At 40.8% G+C, this 21,054-nt stretch overlaps 2 protein-coding genes across 14 annotated transcripts in view; both read right to left on the bottom strand.

Moving 5' to 3' along the window:
* Positions 1-21,054, bottom strand: part of LOC134840223 (PDZ and LIM domain protein 7-like) — a gene marked incomplete in the record, with an annotated part of 361,076 nt that overhangs the window by 20,032 nt on the left and 319,990 nt on the right. Inside the window, 2 exon segments of the mRNA XM_063855961.1 lie at positions 10,368-10,558; positions 10,780-10,893. Of these exon segments, the coding sequence (XP_063712031.1) occupies positions 10,368-10,558; positions 10,780-10,888 (300 nt within the window).
* Positions 1-21,054, bottom strand: part of LOC134840218 (androglobin-like) — a 606,395-nt gene that overhangs the window by 321,792 nt on the left and 263,549 nt on the right. The window lies entirely within an intron of this gene.

Genomic DNA, 21,054 nt, shown 5'->3' with positions numbered 1-21,054 from the left:
ATTTCATAGAAGAAATTAAAAGGAAACTCTAAAACTGTTTTTATGAAAGACGTTAACTCCGCTGAACTTATTTTAGAAGCGTAACTCTTAAGGCGGCTCGGCGCGACATTCCAGCAGGCGGCTCGGCGCCACATTCCAGTTTGTATAAACCTGCCTTAACAGCTTAAATTAAATTATTAGCCAAGAGCGCGATAAAATCAGACTAGAGAACCCCTCAAACCCTATTTTAAAAAACTTAAACCAAGATTTGATTTAAAAACGGCAGAAGAAAAAGAAGAAATGGCATGAAATCCTCGGGACGTTTACTCACCACACGACGTCCAATAAATTCTGGAAAGTGGTTCACTCCATAAATGGAAACAAATCTGTTGCTGGATCTTATTGGCAAAAAATTTTTGTAGGCTAAACAAATAGCCAAGGCTTTTAACACTCATTACACGAAACTCAGAACCCAAATCTAACAAACAGCACAGAAAAACCAAAAAAATACAGTAACGTTTAGCGATCCACCAACTTTTCTCCCCTGTGAAACAGAAGAGCCAATCAAAGCAGCTAAACCCGTCAAAAGCGTAAGACCCAGACAGGATTTGCACGGTAAACCTGAAACATCTGGAACCAACTGCTATCAGTTTTTAATACATACTTTCAAGTTGTACTTATTGTATAACAAATAACCTCATAAATACAAGAACTCAAAAGTAGTCTCCTCACCAAAACCAACCAATGACCAAAACAAACCAGCCCAGGAGTGAAAAAATTTAGAATTTTTAACCCATCCTACTCTTACAAAGAATCTCCCTAAAGCCGACCATCAGCACGGCTTTCGTCCAATCCACTCCGCCACTACGAACTATCAACTCTTGAATTTTTAGTAGCACCAGTTTGAATCAAAAACGACCAGCCTAAAGAACTGTGCTAGCCACCTTAGATCTATCGAAGGCACTTGACATGGATTGCTATCGCACATTACTGGAACTTACTCATGGCACCACTGTACCAGATAACTTAACAATGCGACTGGCAAACTATCCGCGCTGCAGGCAAGCCAAAACGCAATTTAGGGGCGCCTTGTCTTCGTCCATGATCGTGAGTACACGAGTCCCCCAAAGTTCTGTCCTTTCGCCCACTCTATTCAATTTTATGTACATGATGCACCCAACTCCCCTCCAGAAGTCAAACATGAGTCACATGCCAATGATTTTTACCCCTTCGTCCAATCACGCAACACGAAACATGCCTCTGACCTTATTGATCTTAACACACTGCACGACTTTTATTTTACAAATAGATCGTTCGAATTTTCCTCTACATAATGCTCGGTGTAGATTTAGGGGATTTCTTCTCTAGGTTCGTTCTCTCTTTTAACGAACCCGCAAAGTAGTCCCTTGGGCAGTGAATTCAGCGGGTCGACCGAGATTCACTACTTTCTACAATCCCGAAAAGGGTAATTTTGGTGGTAACAATTCTGTATTGTATTATGTTGCTTGCCCCTCTGTGTATTGCTCTTCGGCTCTCTTGTCTCGTCTACTAAAAACAATCACAAGGGTTTCCAATGATAAATTAATTTAGATTATTTTATGTCCAATTACAGAAGGCTCTGAGTGGACAGGATATAATCTAAATTCAAGGGAGGGGTCTGCGATTTATCGGTCAAATTGCCTAATTGCAATTAATTTCCAAATTACTCCGCTAACACTAACTATTCTCTCTCAGAGAATCTCTGATGAGAACTAATTATTTACTGGTCTCTTACTCCGAGAACCAACTATTCGATACAACAGCCCTCGAGTTCAACTCAACCTCCAAAGCATGCTATGTTTACTCAGTGACCCTCCCAAGGTCTTTATTTTAATTATCCCGTTAACGTTCCGACATTCCAAGGGTAGGAAGAGACCCTTTTCATGGGTAGCTAACTAATTTCAGGCATCTAAAATTTCTTTCTGTACTCTATTCCAATCCCGACCTTCTAGCTATCAGTGTAAGGGAGTTCGTCTATTAGGAGTCAAATTAAACCAGAAAGTCACCTCCGGGAAGCCAAGTAAATTTTCCGTCCGTTCATACTATTTAGGAGGCCTAATTCTCATGCTACGGTCCTATTACTATCAATTTCCTCTGGGACTACTTTTCTTTTACCTTGATTGATATTCTATTAAACGCGCATTCGACAAGCTAAATTGAAACCAATAATTACCAAGTCCACTTTGAATTAAATCCACTACTCCAAGGTTGCGATGTAAAAGCTATATCTCTATCAGCTTCTGCTCTAGTTCCCAATATATAAGTTTTCCCCCAGTTTTTAGCAAGGTGACCCATCCTCATTTCCAGGGGTTGGGCTGGGAAAGACGCGACTTTCCGGTGTCAATCTTGGACTTTCCATGCAAATTGGTCCTAAGCGCCCAAAGGTCAACATAAGGTCACCCAGGGGTCAACCGGGGTCAAACTTCCATATTTGGGTTCAGAATCCCTAACTACCAAGTTTCATTCATACCCCATTAATAGCTCACAAGTTATACCATTTCTAAGGTACATTATCACTTTTTCCGGGAAAAGGCTATTAACACCCGAAGGAGTCACCGGAGTGGTTTCAATCAGAATGGGTCTTTTTTTCGGGGACGAGCTGTAGTATCTGATGCCGCCATAAAATCGATATGCCCTCGCTCATTATTGTGCGTAAATTGCCCACTTCCGGTTTAAGGGGGTGGTTTTCCAAAGTGCTAATAGCTTCCGGTCCAACCGCCGGATTTGGTTCAAATTGTAACACAAGATGAATCTTGCCACTACCTATCATCCCTCCAAGTTTCAGCTCCCTGAAATCATTGGAGGCTGAGAAACGACTTCCGGAAGTTAGGAGTAGAGTCTATTTGCATAGGGCATAAAACCGGAAGTAGGAGTCCGAGGGGTCTCGGTTTCTAAACTTAAGCTTCTCTCAACTAGGTCTTTAACATACTATATTTTGGTTCCATTCCAACCGCTAGTTACCGTGTTCTGATAGGGCCATTTGCACTTCCGGGAACCGTTATCACTTGGCGCCGGGGCGTCCGGGGGTTATGGATTTTTGCATGCCCGGGTCAAATCATCTCTAGTATCCGTCCTTTCATAAACCTAGCCACTGTAGTTACCATTTTGGGGGGTCCGCAAATCTTACTTCACCTGAGTTCTCTGCCGTAAGAGGGACGATATCTTCGAAGATTGGACTATTTCGAACTTTACCCTTTGTTTGCTCTACTGCTTAACTTAATGACGAATCAATCTTACGCTCAGGTTACTATAGCATGTAATACAGTTGAATCACCAATTCTACAGTCTTCCCTTCTAGTCTATTATTCTCCCTAAATTTGCTAAAAGTAACTCCTAACAAGGCCTAATGATAAGTTACATAATTCTCCGCTTCGCCGTGCTCCCTAACACTTAGTCGTTTTCCCTCCCTTTAAAGTTTTAACCTTAAAATATCGCGGACCCAACAGTTAGTCCCCGTTAAATAAACAATGATATAGCACAAAGATTAACCTAAGAGGGAACGTAACTGAATTAATTTTACTCTTCATGGTACGATCCAACCCTTTCACATTCATAATCATCACTATCAATTGTCTGCACAACAGTTCAGGTGGGATCGCACTCAAGGTAACTAAGCACCAGCTAATGAGATAAAAAGAGACAGTTTACTAACGTAAGTTTTAATTCACAAACTCGTCAATTCCCAACCGTACAGATGGTTTTCTTACTCGAGTTGGTCGACCGCCATCATCTGCAGTTCCAATTTCCATCAACGGTTCGGCAGCCATCACCTCGCCAGGTGGTCTGTCTTCTGCCTCACGGGGGTAGATTCGCTGTCTCCTCTTCCCTTCTGGCCTCCAGCTCCGTTGCATCGTATGCCTCAATCGCATCTTCTCCCCTCCTAGCCACTTCTCGCATCGCCTGAATTCGCACATTTCTCCCGGGCGGATTAAAATGTGGCTCGACTGCTCGATTTTTCACAGGCAACAATCTCACTGGTACATCTCGTGGGCCTGGGTCATGGCTAAAACCCTCCCCGTTGTTCGCACTTAACAACTCATCTTCATCATACATCTCCGGGTCATCGAAGAAGTTAACCGACCGATGGCGTGTCGGTCGCTTGCTGCTAGTAGCCTCATCTGACTGTGCCGTCTCTTCTTTGAATCGCTTCAGCATGTTGAAGTGCAAGAGCTTGACTTTGCTAGGAGTTGACTCCTTTGCCATCTTGTAGTTCACTTCAGACATTCTCGCCAGTACAACATAAGGTCCTTCCCATGGATCAAAGTGCTTCCTCGACTTGAACTTTTCCTTCGCCCACACCCAGACTTTATCTCCAGCTGCGTATGGTTCTCCATGAACTTTCTTCCAGTACTGATCCTCCTGACGTCGTTGATCCGTCCCAAGGATTTCTCTGGCACTGCTATCAGCATCTCGGAAGAGCTCATCTAATTCCTCTGCAAAACCATCCTTCGTCGTAGAACAGGTCAATGGGGTACTGGCATTCCTGACCATAAACCAGACTGAATGGCGTCGCTCCCGTCGTCCGATGAATAGTCGTGTTGTACACAAAACTCAAATACGGCAACATCGTATCCCACGTCTTTGGGTTCTCCGCACAGTACTTTGAAATCACCTTCGTCATCTTATCGTTATATCGCCCTGTCAGCTCTCTACCTTCGGGTTTGTATGGCAAAGTCGGGGTTACATCAATTGCCAGGAGTCGGCACATCTCCTTGATCAGTTTACTGCCAAAGACTCTTCCCTGGTCCGTACACAAAGCATTGGAGTTCAACGGTCAACGGAGTTCCAAACTTCAGTACCCAATGTTCCACAATTGCTTGAGCCACGTCTGATGCATCTGTTGATACAAGAGGGACTGCGATCGCATACATCGTGAACATGTCCGTCATCACCAATACATGCTTCGCTCTTGTCCGCGTGGCCATCGTCATTGTACCCAATATGTCCACTGCCATCGTACTGAATCTGATTCCGGGATCAAATGGGGCCTGAACCACAGCTCGCTTCCTTTTCCCACTGGATTTTTCTTTCGATATCCGTCCGCATCGTCGGCCACCAATATCGACGTCGTATCTTCGCCAACGTCTTGTCGGTTGCAAGCTGTCCTCATCTGGTCTCCATTGAATCAAACTGTCCGAGGATTTCCTTTCGTCCTGCTGCTGGAACAACCGTGAAAAGTGTCGGCTTTGACACATCTATCTGGAACCATTTATTGTAACGTATTCCTTCCCGATTACTCAACTCATCCCACCTCGACCAGTACGCCAATGCCTCAGGTCCGTACTGAATCTCGTCTGCTGTTCCTGCCCAGTAGAATACTTGCGCAATCGCTTCGTCTTCTTCCTGCATTGTCGCAATCTCTTCGTTCGTTCGTTCCCATCGAATCGCATCGCTGTCGAGTAATTCGTCCACCTCTGTCTCTTGAACCACTGCAACTCTCTCGGTTCGGCCTCCTCCACGAATTTGTCTCAAAGCTTCATCTAATGAAACAGGCTTTGGGCACCCGTACATTTCGCATTCCTCTACTTTCGTTTCTTGAACCACATTTATGCTGTGATCGTCATAACTCGTCGGCCACCCTTCCAAGATTTTGTCGGGAGACTCCACTGCCGCTGTTATCTTCGCAATCAGCCTCTTCCGCATGTCTGATCTTCGAATATGATTTCCTTTAATCTTTCCACCCGGTTCATGTGGCAGAGAGGGCATCCATTCCGGAGAAGGCCTATGAGTCAAGCGCCGTATGGGTGCCATTGAACCTTCTCTCGTCCCCGTCCACAATAAATCTTCTCCGCGACTGAACACTAAAGAGCACTGATACTCTTTCATCGATCGTAGTCCTAGGACCATCTCGGCTTTCAGTTTCGGGACCACAAGCACTTCGATTTCTTCGGCAATGTCGCCCAACTTGAAGCGAGTTCTGACAACTCCGTTGACCGCCATTATTTGTCCGTCTGCTGCCTCCAGTCGACCTATGTAGTGTTCCATCGTCGGTGCGTCAACCATTCCCCGCGCAGCATCTGTCCTTATGAGGTCGGTGGTGGCTCCGGTATCAAGCAGCACCTCAACATGGGTTCCGCCTACGCAAGAATCAACGACTGCTCCGCGTGGATCGCTGACATCATGACTGATCCCAACACGCTCGATGCGCGTCCGCGAATTCTGTTACGTTTCCAACTTTGGGTCGTTCTCTCTGATCCTTGGTACTCGCTCCAATATAGATAGAACTTGTTCCTGCTCCAATATCTTCTCGCTCTGCCCTTCTCCATCATTATTTGCATTCGTATCGTAACGCGCGCAAAACTGAGTTCCTGTAGCTTGCGTTCGCCTTTCCGCCTGCTGTTTCTTAAATTCGGCCGGGACAAATCATACTTCGAACTCGTCTACTGTCACGGCTCTCGGTAGTTTAAATGGTTCGCGCTTCTTTGGGGACATCCTTTTGCAATCTGGCCCACCTGTCCACAATTAAAACAACCACCCTAGGTCCATGGGTTGTTTCTACTCTGTCGCCCAATTGGGTTTGCAAAGTCGCGTTGCTGATTTTCTCCCCGTCGGGTGTACCTCTCTGGCTTGGGGTTACAAGGATCAACGAACCTACCGATTATTGTCGTTAAGTTCTGCATCTGGGCAATCATTTGAGCCGCCAGATCGTTCTGGCATGATTCCTGCATCTGCATCTGCAATCTCACCCTCATCATGCCTCGAACTCTGGACATCAATCTGCTTCGCCAGGTTGTTCTCAGCCCTCATCATTTGGTCCAGCCTCTGGTCAGTGTGCTTGTCCAATCTCGTCAGCTCTGTCCGTATCTGTTGAGTCTCGGTAGTCAGCGTACTGTCTCCGCCAGCCTCAGTCGTCAGGTCTTGAACATCGTGCACCGACCGAAAGTGATTTGGCCGTCTCCGACTCTTCATCCTGACTGTTTTGCGTGCCATATCTAGAGCCTGTGCTCGGGCCACTGCTTGGTTGAAATTCTCGAGGTCTTCTAGCAGAAGCAATTCCTGAAGCTCGAAATCACACAACCCATCAGTGAACTGCTCGCGGTTCATGTCGTCTCGGGCTTGAGCTCCCAGATTTGTATTTGCAACTTCACCCAAGGATCGTAATCGTCTTGCAAAATCTCTCAAGCCCTCGCCTTCCTCCTGCATGAGGTTCTTGAATTCAGCCCTCGCAGCTGATTGTCTGAAATGGCATCATCCTCTGATCGAGTTCCGCAAGCATTCTGCCTAGCGTCGGCTCCTCGATCCCGTCAACTTCCTCTCGAAAGTGAGCTGGCATACTCAAGAACTCATCCAATGCCCAGCCTGTCAGACAAGTCGGCAGCACCATCCTGGCCTGCTGATCGTCCCATCGATTGGCGTCTGCTATCCAGGCAAAGTGTTTCCTCCAGTCCCGCCAGTTCTGATAACTGCTCGAGGGAAACCGATCTGGTCGCATCGTACCAAATCCGAACACTCCGTTTTCGATCGAGAGCATGGGCCGCTGCCACTGCAGCCTCAGCAATCGGCTGTCTGTCTTCATCGTTCATCGCCATCGCAAATGTTTCGTCGATCGTTCGTTCGTTCTTCTATATCGTCAATTAGCATTACACACTGTCCAACTGCAATCCAGAAATTGCCCACCCAGGAGCGCCAATGTAGATTTAGGGGATTTCTTCTCTAGGTTCGCTCTCTCTTTTAACGACATTTTGGTGGTAACAATACTGTATTGTATTATTTTGCTTGCCCCTCTGTGTATTGCTCTTCGGCTGTCTTGTCTCGTCTACTCAATACAATCACAAGGGTTTCCAATGATAAATTAATTTAGATTATTATATGTCCAATTACAGAAGGCTCTGAGTGGCCAGGATATAATCTAAATTCAAGGGAAGGGTCTGCAATTTATCGGTCAAATTGCCTAATTGCAATTAATTTCCATTTTACTCCGCTAACACTAACTATTCTCTCTCTAGAGAATCTGATGAAAACTAAATATTTACTGGTCTTTTACTCCGAGAACCAACTATTTGATTCGCTCGCAATAATTCTTCTGTGACGAGAACCAACTACTCTTAGTAGTAGCCAACAACTGTTCTGACTCTTACAGGCTCTCCGGTACCCTCCAGTTCCTTATCTTTCTTTACACTTAGTTTTAGTTAAGTCACGCCATTCCCTATCAGTCCTGACATCCGCTTAAATTACCCAGTTCGCACATGTTTTAAGGCTATATCCCTCCCTTGTCACTTCTGCCACGTGCCAATTTCGTTTTCTTTTATCAATTTTTTCACGCTTATTAGATACCCGGTATGCGGTAGGTGTCACAATTTGACCAAGCAAACAAGCGTCATACGATTCTAATCAGCAAATTCCAGACCTCAGTGACTTCAGCCCTCGAGTTCAACTCAACCTCCAAAGCATGCTATGTTTACTCAGTGACCCTCCCAAGGTCTTTATTTTAATTATCCCGTTAACGTTTCGACCTTCCAAGGGTAGAGGGAGACCCTTTTCATGGGTAGCTAACTAATTTCAGGCATCTAAAATTTCTATCTGTACTCTATTCCAATCCCGACCTTCTAGCTATCAGGGTAAGGTAGATCGTCCATTAGGAGTCAAATTAAACCAGAAAGTCACCTCCGGGAAGCCAAGTAAGTTTCCCTTCCGTTCATACTATTTAGGAGGCCTAATTCTCATGCTACGGTCCTATTACTATCAATTTCCTTTGGGACTACTTTTCTTTTACCTTGATTGATATTCTATTAAACGCGCATTCGACAAGCTAAATTGAACCCAATAATTACCAAGTCCACTTTGAATTAAATCCACTACTCCAAGGTTGCGATGTAAAAGCTATATCTCTATCAGCTTCTGCTCTAGTTCCCAATATATAAGTTTTCCCCCAGTTTTTAGCAAGGTGACCCATCCTCATTTGCAGGGGTTGGGCTGGGAAAGACGCGACTTTCCGGTGTCAATCTTGGACTTTCCATGCAAATTGGTCCTAAGCGCCCAAAGGTCAACTTAAGGTCACCCAGGGGTCAACCGGGGTCAAATTTCCATTTTGGGTTCAGAATCCCATGGGGGCCCTAACTACCAAGTTTCATTCATACCCCATTAATAGCTCACAAGTTATACCATTTCTAAGGTCCATTATCACTTTTTCCGGGAAAAGGCTACTAACACCGGAAGGAGTCACCGGAGGGGTTTCAATAAGAAGGGGTCTTTTTTCGGGTATGAGTTGCAGTATCTAATGCCACCATAAAATCCATATGCCCTCGCTCTTTATTTTGCGTAAATTGCCAACTTCCGGTTTAAGGGGTGGTTTTCCAAAGTGCTAATAGCTTCCGGTCCAACCGCCGGATTTGGTTCAAATTATAACACAAGATGTATCTTGCCACTAACTATCATCCCTCCAAGTTTCAGCTCCCTGCAATCATTGGAGGCCGAGAAACGACTTCCGGAAGTTAGGGGTGGAGTCTATTTGCATAGGGCATACAACCGGAAGTAGGGGTCCGAGGGGTCTGGGTTTCTAAACTTAAGCTTCCCTCAACTAGGTCTATAACATACTATATTTTGGTTCCATTCCAACAGCTAGTTACCGTGTTCTGATAGGGCCATTTGCACTTCCGGGAACCGTTATCACTTGGCGCCGGGGGGTCCGGGGGTTATGGATTTTTGCATTCCCGGGTCAAATCATCTGTAGTATCCGTCCTATGAGTTTCATAAACCTAGCCACTGTAGTTCCCATTTGGGGGGGTCCGCAAATCTTACTTCACCTGAGTTTTCTGCCGTAAGAGGGACGATATCTTCGAAGATTGAACTATTTCGAACTTTACCCTTTGTTTGCTCTACTGGTTAACTTAATGACGAATCAATCTTACGCTCAGGTTACTATAGCATGTAATACAGTAGAATCACCAATTCTACACTCGGTAAGATTTTTGACGTCGCATAATATAGAGTTTAACTCTGACCCTCGGGTTACATGTGCGAAACACTACTGCCGGTCGTAAAGCACCCTAAAATTCTAGTTTCTCTTGACCCTTCACTAAATTTTGCCGAACACTACAGAAGTTTCAAAAACTGAACAGACCCTCCCACGCTCGACAAGGCTCCCCCTTGCCCAAATAAGAACAGGATACATCACCTACTTTAATACTAATATGAATAGGATAGACCCAAATGTTACTCTAAACTGTCCCTTCTCCCTCAAACAGCGTTACACTTATTTAACTATCCTCAAAAAAAACTGAACCCAACAGACTTGTAACCACAGCCGACGGAGGTCGCAAAGCATCTTGAATTCGGTGAGAGCATTCCGGACGCGCCCCCAAACAACGGGCTAATAACAACAACAACAGAACTCGTTTCCAAATTTTTACCTTCGAAAACTGAGATGGCCGATATTGGTTTTGACTACCGGGTCGTGCTAGTGACAAGCGTAACTGCCCGGCAGCTCCCATCTGTTTCACCATACTTTGAACATCTAGATGTGTCACATTCACAGTACTGTGTCCATCTATGTGAAGAAGTAAGTCTCCGTCTCTGATTCCATGCTGGAACGCTAAACTTCCTAGAACAAGCGCTAATAACCAATTTAATAGAAAACTGTTGGAAAAGACAGTTGGAATAACTCAATAAACTCAACTCAATTTCACAATCAAACTCAATGTACAAACAAGGTCAAACTTTAATTGGAATTAAATGACGCATTTAATTGGACTACACAGAAAATTACGCACACCATCAATTAAATTACGAAGAAAATTTGAGGAAAAATACAATTTTGCGAACCTGGAGTAACACGACCAATTGTAATTTGTTGGTCAAAGTCAGCTCCACCTGCAAGGCGAAATCCCCATGGTGGACTACCAGTCATGCAAACCTCATATTTCTGTTCCATTTTACTTCTGAAAACCAATGAAACAAAAATTTTATCGTTAATTGAAACTATCGGAAAACAAGACAGCTGTCAAGAGCGAAGTTTCAAAGCGTAGGAAAACTCCCTCTCGGTAGAAGTATGAAAATTGTCTTATCAGTCATCTGCCACAACGCGTCACCGCCGCTAATAGTAGCTTGTTCTAAATTATTCAAGACTCACAGATTTAGCTAACTGGAGTGGTTACCTCGCGATAATAAAAAAAAAACACTTCATTATTAAAAATCAAGATTTACTGACTATAGTAAATAACACAGAATCGTACTGGATATCACGAAGTTGTGCCTCAAAGTACAGTTTCGGACCTTTAATTTTCAATTTCCACATGAATGATCTAACAAACTCTTACCCGAAAACTGCTAAGTAGTGCAATATGCAGATGAAACCTTAGTTAGCAGCAACCATATAAATTGTGCTCTTCCGCATCTGTAGAAATCTTGTTAACAACTTTTTCATTATTTTACAAGACATATCCTTGAACTAAACACTGACAAAGCTAAGCAGCAGAACCGACCAAAATAAACACAGTATACAACTAGATGAAATAATCAAGAGGTCGAAAGTATCATAGTAACCGAGGTTACAGTAAGGAGTCCCTTCATCACGTTATCCAGTCGAAATCCTCGGAATCAAGCCAATCAGATTGAGAAAACTAACACCTGCACAGAACAAACTGGAGTAGAAAGTGACTCAAAAAGACTGACCTAATATGAGGCTACAGGTCTATCCGTTAATTATATAAAGCTGCGCTTTTGTTGCCTTGGCTCTATACATATAGAATTTCTTCGACAGTAGTTTCATCATTAATAGTGCCGAGTACACAGGCAGCGTTCCCAACCTGTATTGCGAGGGAGATTCTCAGTTTAGGAAAACTATCTGCCCTGGGTTCCTCGGAACCCGATTACACCTTCATACAAAGCTTATTCAGAAAAATCGCAGTGCTAGGTACGGCGGCACCCTGAACTTCAAAAGCTAATGGTTGGAAAATTAAATATATCCATCATTAATTAAATCTCTATATTTGTTAGATTTTCTATCTTCGGCCTCGGCCATTCCGGGGTTACAACCCTAGTCTGCGCTTATTCTACTAGGAACTAGGGAGTCATCTACCAATATATCCCACAGGAGCTGCCTACTAACAGCCTATGTGCCGAGAGTCAAACCGTATACTTGCTTCTGATCTGTCCTGTGGAGGTGTCGTGACTGTATAACAGAAAAATGTGATAAGAGGCGACACTTTCTTTCATAAGGGCCTTCAAATTTGAATACCTAGAGAGTCTCCTTGCACTTTGAGACAAGATAGGCCAGGTTATCTATCTTCGGTTACACCATTTTCGCAAACGTATCTGTGTTTTTCACTAATTTGAGTTTAATTGCAACTTTAAGCTGCTGATTCGATAATTTCAATATTCGAATTTTACACAGAGTGAAATGCAACCATTAGATTCGAACTTATCCTGGTAAGGATTGAACCTTCTTACATCCGTAGGTTCTAGTTTCAAAATCGTTTGAGAAACTTGTTCATCAAAAATGGGTTCCGTCCAAACTTTTTTTTGAAATTCTTTTTCCGGAGCTACTTAACCTTTTGCTGATTCAAACTAAAGTGCTAATGCATCATTATGTGTTCCAACCTCGTGCTCCAAACCAAAAGTCTCACTTAAGTAGCTTTAATCCTACTGCTGACGCTACAAAAACGGGTAAAGCTAGTAGGTGAGCAGAAGATACACTCAAGCCACTTTTGGCTGCCGGGAGAACTGCTTGTAAAATTTAGCTAGCATACTTATCTTGCATAATTAGTTTCTTAAATTTTGATCCTTTTTTTCCAAAAAATCACTTTGCAAAAATTAAGGACTTAAACGCAAAAAAATATTGGAATTTGGGCATGCTAAAGCGTTTTCTTAGAAAATAAAAACCATAATGTGCATCCAGCTTATCATTGACCTCCGAGATCTTTTCGAGCTCAGCTATTATTCAATTAGCAGTTCTTTTTGACAAGATTCGCTTATAGAGGAACCCACAATGACATTCCATCCTTGGATTTGATTTTTAATATTGAACATAGTTTTCAAAATTGACCTATAAATGTATTGTACTACGTACTAGCTGTCTGTCCTAGAAAACATAGCTCACCTTTTCTGAAATAGGGCTCATTTTTATTGTTTAATTTCGATTCAACCTTTTTTTTTACTGGCGTCTGTTTTGTTTTTTCAAAAACGGTGGAACCTCGGGATCACGTTGTTTTGTTCTGTCCTCCGACATAATGATGGACTTTCCGTTAAAAAAAAAACAACTCGGTTTATTGTAGGCGCAATAAGTATATTTTTCTAAATCCGGGCAGTTAAAAAAAACGTGATTCAGCATAATTTCTCTTCTAGGCGAATTAAAGTTAGTACTAAAATCTAACTATTTTAGTACTTCTAACTATTTTAGTATTAAAATCTAGCACTTCGGGTTGTCATCACGCTTTATCAAATCTTTAAAGGAGTGTACAGCAATTTCAGCTCCCCGTTTAGTAACACATCCTGCTTGAAAACTCCTAAGACAATTTGTCGCTCAGCGAGAGGCTTGCTTTCTGCGCATTTAGACGCGATGCATTTGAGCGTGTTGCAGATGGCAATCGGTCGCAAACCTCCGTCTTTTTTTATGAGGGCGATAAATTTTGCTCCAAAAAGAAAGGTCTTAGCTTTTTGGGTACTGTACCTTCACCTAAACGAATTAGGAGCTTAGCATGCGTTTTCTAGAAATTGAGCCCCGCATTTCCATTTGATTTACCATCAAGGTCTTTAAAAATTTCAAGAACAATCTTCTCTGGAGCGGCTCCTGAACCCTTTATGAAAACCATAATTGCTTTTTACACCTCGAACTCAGTTACGAAAAACGTTTTCCGGGTTTGGGGCTTTCATATCAGCTCTTTTGGGTCTTTAGATACCATTTATTCATCTGAAGCGGCCAGCCTTTTTCTTCTCTTTATCTTTCCCTCATCGAGCTTGCTGTTGATTAGCTTTATTCTCTGCTCGAGATCTCTCAGTTTTGGGCTTGTCCCTTGAATAAGGGTTTCAGACAGTGAAACAATTTTGGCTCTGGTTTTTGCGTTACTTATAGAGCTCAGAGCTGTTGTTTGCTTACGACCACTTCTCTTGGGTTGTGTTGTTCAAGAAAAAAAAACGTCAAAAAAACCAGCCAATAAGTAATGTTTTCTACATTTGAGAAAATATCAATCATTTTATCCGAAAGATTTTTTGCCAAGGGTACATTAGAAATGGCTGCATTTATATAGTTATCTAAAAATCGTTACCAATTGAGGCAATATTGACAGATTTCACATAAACACACTAGGACATTGATACCATTGGATTTTCTTAGAGTCGCTAACAGTTATTTTTACACAATTCATTTGATAACATTTATAACAACAGTTACATCTTAACCAATTTGAAAGGCCTGAAAGGTTTAACCAGGTTTTGCTTGTACACTCTTGGTTTTTTTCGTCATCTCGACGGCGGGTGTTATAAAGAAATTTGACTGGACACAAAGAGATTGAACTAACCCAGATCAAGGGAGCTGGAATTCTAAAGATGAAGAAAACATTATTACAAATTTAATTTAAAGAAAAAGTAAAATCTAGTACCAAAAGTAAAAAAAGCACCACCAGCCTCTTCAGGCCACGATCACCTTCCGCCGGAGCAGAGACCTTTTTGACAGACCTGTCTCTAAAATCACTCAAAAGGCACGCGACAAACAGGCATAAAAACCAAACATATCACATCTATCATCTATTTAACGGGTTTATCACTAGTGATACGATTTTTGAAGCAAAATTACGAGTAAATTTTTTCAGAATATCCTTGATCAATATCTTACATTCCAGGGCGCAAAATATCATGAGAAAAATGGCTTGTGCAATTAAAACACTGCAATCAATTAAAAAACCTCTACCAACCAGGACTCGAATCTTATAAATGAACACCTTGTTAATCTATATCTTCAAATGATGTTCTAGTCAATTACAAAAATCATTCAACGTACTTTTATGTGAATAGTTTCTGCCTTCTTTCTTCTTTGTCTTTTTGTTTAGTAATCTACACTACCCATTAATGCTCCAGAAAGGAATAACAACAAACCTAACAGTATCACTCAAAAAAAAAGCCCAGCGGGGTAATTAGGAACTGCTAGAATAGATTGAAAATCAAGTTTACATCTGATCTAAAACTGAATCACAAAATACTACCAGTATGTTTTTTAATTGGAAATTCGTATGTCATTTCTAGAAAAAAACGCATAATTCTACCAGCAAAAAAATAATCAAATACAAAAACAGTCGGTTTGAAAAGAACAAAAGAACCAGAAATTTATAGTTCCAGTAACGATTCAGCTGTCATTTTTTCGAAGATTGCTTTCACATGTGTTCAGCTTTTTATAGAATCAAGCTCAAGACCACGACACTAAATTAATTTGCATTTGCTTATTTTTCAAAACTATTCTCATATAATTAAATGAAATTTCCTATGGTTTTCTAATTATTTTAACGGAAGTTCCATCAGTGGCAACCTATGTAAAGGTCTTTTGGAAGCAATTTAATCTTATATAGAGTAATATTGATTATTACTACGTCCCAAATAATTTGTATTCATTCGATTAACATGCTAAATGTCAAAACATACCAACATGACGCATATTAGTAAAAAGATAGAATCTCAGTTATCAAATAAACGTTTCTTTTTTTAAAAAAGATAAATATATGAATCTTAGCAAGCCGGCTTGTATCTTGACTAAACCCGGAGTTTTTCGGTCATTTTTACAATTTTTGAAGTAGTGTTGGGTTTAAAAATTCGAACACTCACATGCTCGTCAAGCGCGGTGTGTTCAATGTCATGGACAGCGAAGCACTAAGTAGACCAAATCACATGCCTCAATTAGAGGTGGAACAAAATCTGAGACAAAACGGATCTCCGCTTACGCGTTAAAAGCATGAAATATATCGCGCGTTAATTATCCCATATTGGCAATCTATAAACTCCTAAGTTTTACAGAAATTGATAACAAATCTTATTTTCAAATCTTATTTTCATTGAACTCAGGCAAAAATAACTTTTGGCTGATGCTCAAAAATCTATAAGAAATCTTGATTTAAAATCGAAATAAGTAAACCAACCGAGATCAAACTTTCCCTCAGTTTCTTTGCAATACGGAATAAAAAAAAACTGCTCGTATCAAGGCGAAGCTCTGAAAATCCCCACTGAAAAGGAAAATCGAACTTTTAATAGCGAAAATTTTTCAAAAGTCCAGCGTTTCCAAAAGACTTGTAGTTGGCAACAAAATTTTTCTCCGTAAAAACCTTTGCTTTCAAGTCTGTAGAATTTGTGAAAGTTAAATAAGAACACTTTTAAAACCTGTAGCAACTACGTTGATTGTATCTGAACTATTATTAAATATCAATATCTTCATTATTTTTAGTAAACTAATTTTTGTTTCTAAAAAAAACATGATAGAAAAACAGTAAATCAGTTAGGGCACAATTTATCAGCCATTGCGCCCTAATAGTTTACGAATCGTCTTATGTCTAAGGTATTGTCTTATTTAGTGCTGGCTAGCTCAATATAAAATATTAAGTTGTGTAGCTCAGTGGAAATTGAGAATGCCGATGGCTTTTGTGTATTTTTGTTTCTAACCCAGAAAGCAAAACTCGTTTGATTGCAAGTTTTTGCGTTCTCTGAAGTTTTTGTATGCTTGCTCTGCTCGATTACCAGGTTTGAGACGCATAGGTGGCGATGAAGTCTATGCATCTCATGCACGCATTCATCTTTGTGGACCAGTAGTGTCTTGGTTACTCGAAAATTAGAGTTCACAGACCAGATCAAGTTACTGGATACATTAATCCTCAGACCTGTGTGAGTCCTATTTTGGTTAGGCTGATTGTATAAAGTAGCTACCTAGTTGCCTTCATTTTGGTTCGAGCCATGACTTCTCAACACATTTGTGGCACTGTTCAGACAGTCTTGATTAATCATTACGGCTTGTAAGCCATCCGCGTAACCGTAAAAAGCATGAGAACAAATTTTCAGTGTCAACTGTCTGCTTCCTATTTCATCGAGCATGTTCATGTTATGATTCCTTTTTCCTATACTGAATTGCCTCTAGTGTTATATTTTAGTTTGGTTTTTCCTCTTTTCTATAATCTTCCAACAACCCACAAAGCTATTTCCGTCAAATCGACCTTGCTGAAGCTGGAGACCTAACGGTGAGTTTGGTTTCCTATGTTCTTAGATGCAAGAGGTAAACTTCCGAACAGTTTTCCAAATTAGAGAATGTTTTATCCACTTTAAGACAAATAAAAAAATACCCTTGACTGGAAGTGATTAGAGAAGGCTGGCTTCAGCGATATTTTAAGAGATTGATATTTTGTTTTTGTGAAAAAACTTGCAAATTGGTTGAATATTTCAACTTGCTCGTAAAATATTGGCTCTGTTTGCCCTATATCGGTTCGTCATCAGTAAGGCTTCCGAGCTCTCTAGCGGCTGTGTTTGAGAACTCGACTCACTGTCCATGGGCTTGATTTTACAAACAACGACTCTGCACAGGGTCTCTTCTGCTAACTTCGTGAGCCAAGTTTTATGTCACTGATTCATCAGACATTGCGCCCTCTTAGTTTCCGACTGGTCAAATGTCTAGGGTACTATCTTATTGTGTTTGCTAGTTCAAGTTCGTTTTTGTTTCTAACCCTGAGAGCAGTATGGGTTGGTTGAAAGTTTTTCCATTCTCTCAAAATTAAAACATAAGTGGCGTTGTAGACTACGCATCTTGTGTACCATTTATGTTTTGGGACCAGTGACAACTTCGTGTCAACTTTCTCCTAAGTTGACTCAGTGCCCTTTTGCGTCTTGTTAATTCTGAAACTAGAGTTTAACAGCAAATCAAATTACTGGATACTATGAGTCACAGAACTATGTGCGTCCTAAATTGTTCAAACAGACACATTTTATTCAAAAAAAGCCCGATTAAAAAATTCGCGAACGACTTATTGAGTTAAGTAGCTCCATAGTTGCCTTCATTTTCTTCGGGCCACGACTTCTCATTGTAAAAGGTGGCAATGTTCAGATACTTCTGATCAATCAATATTGCTTATAAGTCATCCGAGTAACCAAAAACAAATGGGAACAAAATTCCAGTGTCAACTGCCTGCTTCTAAACTCATCGAGCATGTTCATGTCAATATTCCTTTTCCTAGTTTTTTTGCCTCTAGAGTTATAAGTTTAGTTTGGTTGTTCCATCTATCTGTATTTTGCCAACAACCCTCTGAGCTATTCCCCTCAACTCGGCGATGATGAAGCACGAGACCTAGTGGTGAGTTTGCTTACTTCAATTAAAGATGACAATTGCCGACAACGTTTCCAATGTAGATGAAGACATAACCACTTCCAGACAATTTATAAACCGCCCCTGATTTGAAACAAGTAAAGAATTGAAGAAGGCTGATTTCAGCGATGGTTTATTGGCAAAAAAAGTTTTGTTTTCTATTGGCAAAAAAAAAGTTTTTTTTTGGTTAAATTTTTTGTAAAATATTAGCTCTGGTTACGCTTTTTTGAATCATCAACATTTAGACCTTGGAATTTCATTCTTTTCGTGGCTGATTTGTCCCCGGTTTTCTTTTTAGGCTCAGTAATTTTGCACAGGGTGCCTGCTAATACCGTTGTGATCCAATTTATCAACCATTGCACCCTTTTAATTTCCATTGCGTTATTGGTCTGCTCTGAACTGAAGGGTCTCCGAAGTCTTCTACGTCCTTGGTCTTTTGTTTGTTCTGGATTTGAGCTCATTTATTTTACGGTAATTTGAGTTTCTGCTAAGTTTGAGCTTCTGTTACCAACTGCAGGTTACCATCTTATCATTCAGAAGCGGCATCTTTCCGGTTCAATTAGTTTTGTTTTGAATGAACTGTAGACTCTCATGAACAGAACTGCATCAAGAAGATGAGTGGCTTACTTTTGACTGTTTCAACAAAATCATCCACTTACTTGGGGAATCTTTTTACATTTGGATTATCTTCTCAGTGTTCATTGCGTGGGCAGCAGCACTTCCATTACCCAATTAATTAATTTTTTCATATCTTGCTCAATAAGTTCCGAGTCCCAAATCTCCAGAGTAGTCCCCAAGTGCAATTGCTGGTCTCGATGGAGCAGTTTTCCTAAAATCGTGTTAATTTAGGACTGATCTTTTCTTTAAGTTCTGTATTCTTAACTCTTTTCGTCTCTAAGAAATCTGAGCAAGTAATTTTAGTGTGTTGTTTTAATTGGAGCAATTTTTTTTGTTTTTTTTTAGTCTGTTTGAGATGCTTTATGGATTCGCTTTCATTTCTATGGTGCATCATCTTTTCTGAGAGGTTCAAGTCTATTGTATTGTCATATTTGGTGTTGGCTAGTCCAATAAAATTTAATTAGTGGCAAGTTTCTGCAACCTCTTAAGTTTAAAAATTCTCTGCTCGAATATCAGGTTTGAGACGCATAAGTGGTGATGGAGACATGAAATAATAAGCTTCATAAAATTCAACCAATTCCAGAACTCGTCAAAAAAACTAGTTCAATCACTTCACTTGTTTGAAAAGGAATTTTAAATCCCTTGGGGTATCGAGCTCCCTTGTGCTTTGTTTCATGAAGATAATCATCTATCTTAGACCACAGCAGCTTTCACCAAAGCCTGCGAGCTCATCTACCTTGCTGTAACAGTAACTCACGAGGAGATTGTTTTCAATTGACAAGTTAAAGGCTTACCAATCTGCTTTCTTGAGAGAAATTTGTATTTATTTGTGGTTTTCCGAAACATTTATTTTCATTTTTTTTTTCACAACAATTTATTTTTATTTCGAGACCAAACTCAAGATTTTGTCAAATGTGAGAGGATTCCGCAATAAGGACGCGCTCTTTGTTCTTTTTTGTTCTGTTGTTTTATTTTATTGTTTTGACCAAACTTTAAAGTCCTACATACACCAAATGGAGCACCTACTAGGTGAGTTGTCCTTGAGGTTAACTCATAGAGTAATTTCGGATAGGGCACACCGTCTGCTCGTCACGCTATCTTATTTTCGGCCGGATAGATTCGTGCAACTTCTTGGTCTAATACCGATCCTAATCTTACTCTTATACCTACTAGTCTCAGGGTGTTTAACTAGTCTCTGCTAGGCTCAATAGATCTAGAGTATACTGGCTTATTTCGACTGCTGAAGTTTTCTTGGAGAGGTAACTAATTTCTAAGTTAAATTCAAATCTCTCTGGTGCTGAAATTACAATTAATTTCAGCACTTCCAAATAAGTGGGTTGTTAGTTGGATGGATTTTGATTGCTTAATATTAAATATTTTACAGTGGTAAAATATCTAATTTATCCAATAATAAAATGTATTTTAGATCAAGTTCCACCCATCCGGGGTTTACAGAGTTTTTTTAGAAATATCTTTCTTTCTGCAATTGAAGCATGGATGATGAACGTTGGTATTTGGCGACATCATTTTCTTATCCGGTTCCTCTTGAAGAAGAACGTTCCAGGACGTTGGAATCAGGGATAGGAAATTGTTATTTTGTCATTCGACAACGACTGTGATCCCCAATGAAATCAATCCGATTTCAAAATGGTTTGCTATGACAGATTTTTCTGTGTTAGTAGAGAACTGTTTGGTGTGCAGCCTAGTCTGGAAATGGCGTGAAAATCGTGTTTCGAAGGGATGCCTTGTAACTCGGATCTGTACGTATACATGAGCATCTAGATGGTCATTGGTCTAGTTCAATGAAGTCCTTTTCTGCGAAGTCAAGTCGTACTCTAAATCCTTTGAGTCGTGATTGTGGACGGCATGTCGGTTGTGTTTAGCCATTCTTTTGTTTAGGTGTGATGGGATCGTCTCGTCTTTGGATGTTGGTCTTTGTTGTTGTGTATGATCTATATACTGCATAGTATGATTTAAATTTTATAAATTTTTGTCAATTTGGTTTTTGATCATGATCTTAGTTAGTCGTTTTCACAAATACGTTTTATTTTAGCTCAGTTATTTTGAAGAGTTACTCACACTTGAGTACCTCTTATTAAAAACTGAACTGTGGTCACAAAGCGTGGGTGTAGCGCGGTGGGTTAGGCCGGCTATAAGCA

The sequence above is a fragment of the Symsagittifera roscoffensis genome, chromosome 2, assembly GCF_963678635.1.
Source record: "Symsagittifera roscoffensis chromosome 2, txSymRosc1.1, whole genome shotgun sequence".
Classification (NCBI taxonomy): Eukaryota; Metazoa; Xenacoelomorpha; order Acoela; family Convolutidae; genus Symsagittifera; species Symsagittifera roscoffensis.
Note: the sequence above shows the minus strand (reverse complement) of the source record. Positions and strands in the feature narration are given on the sequence as shown.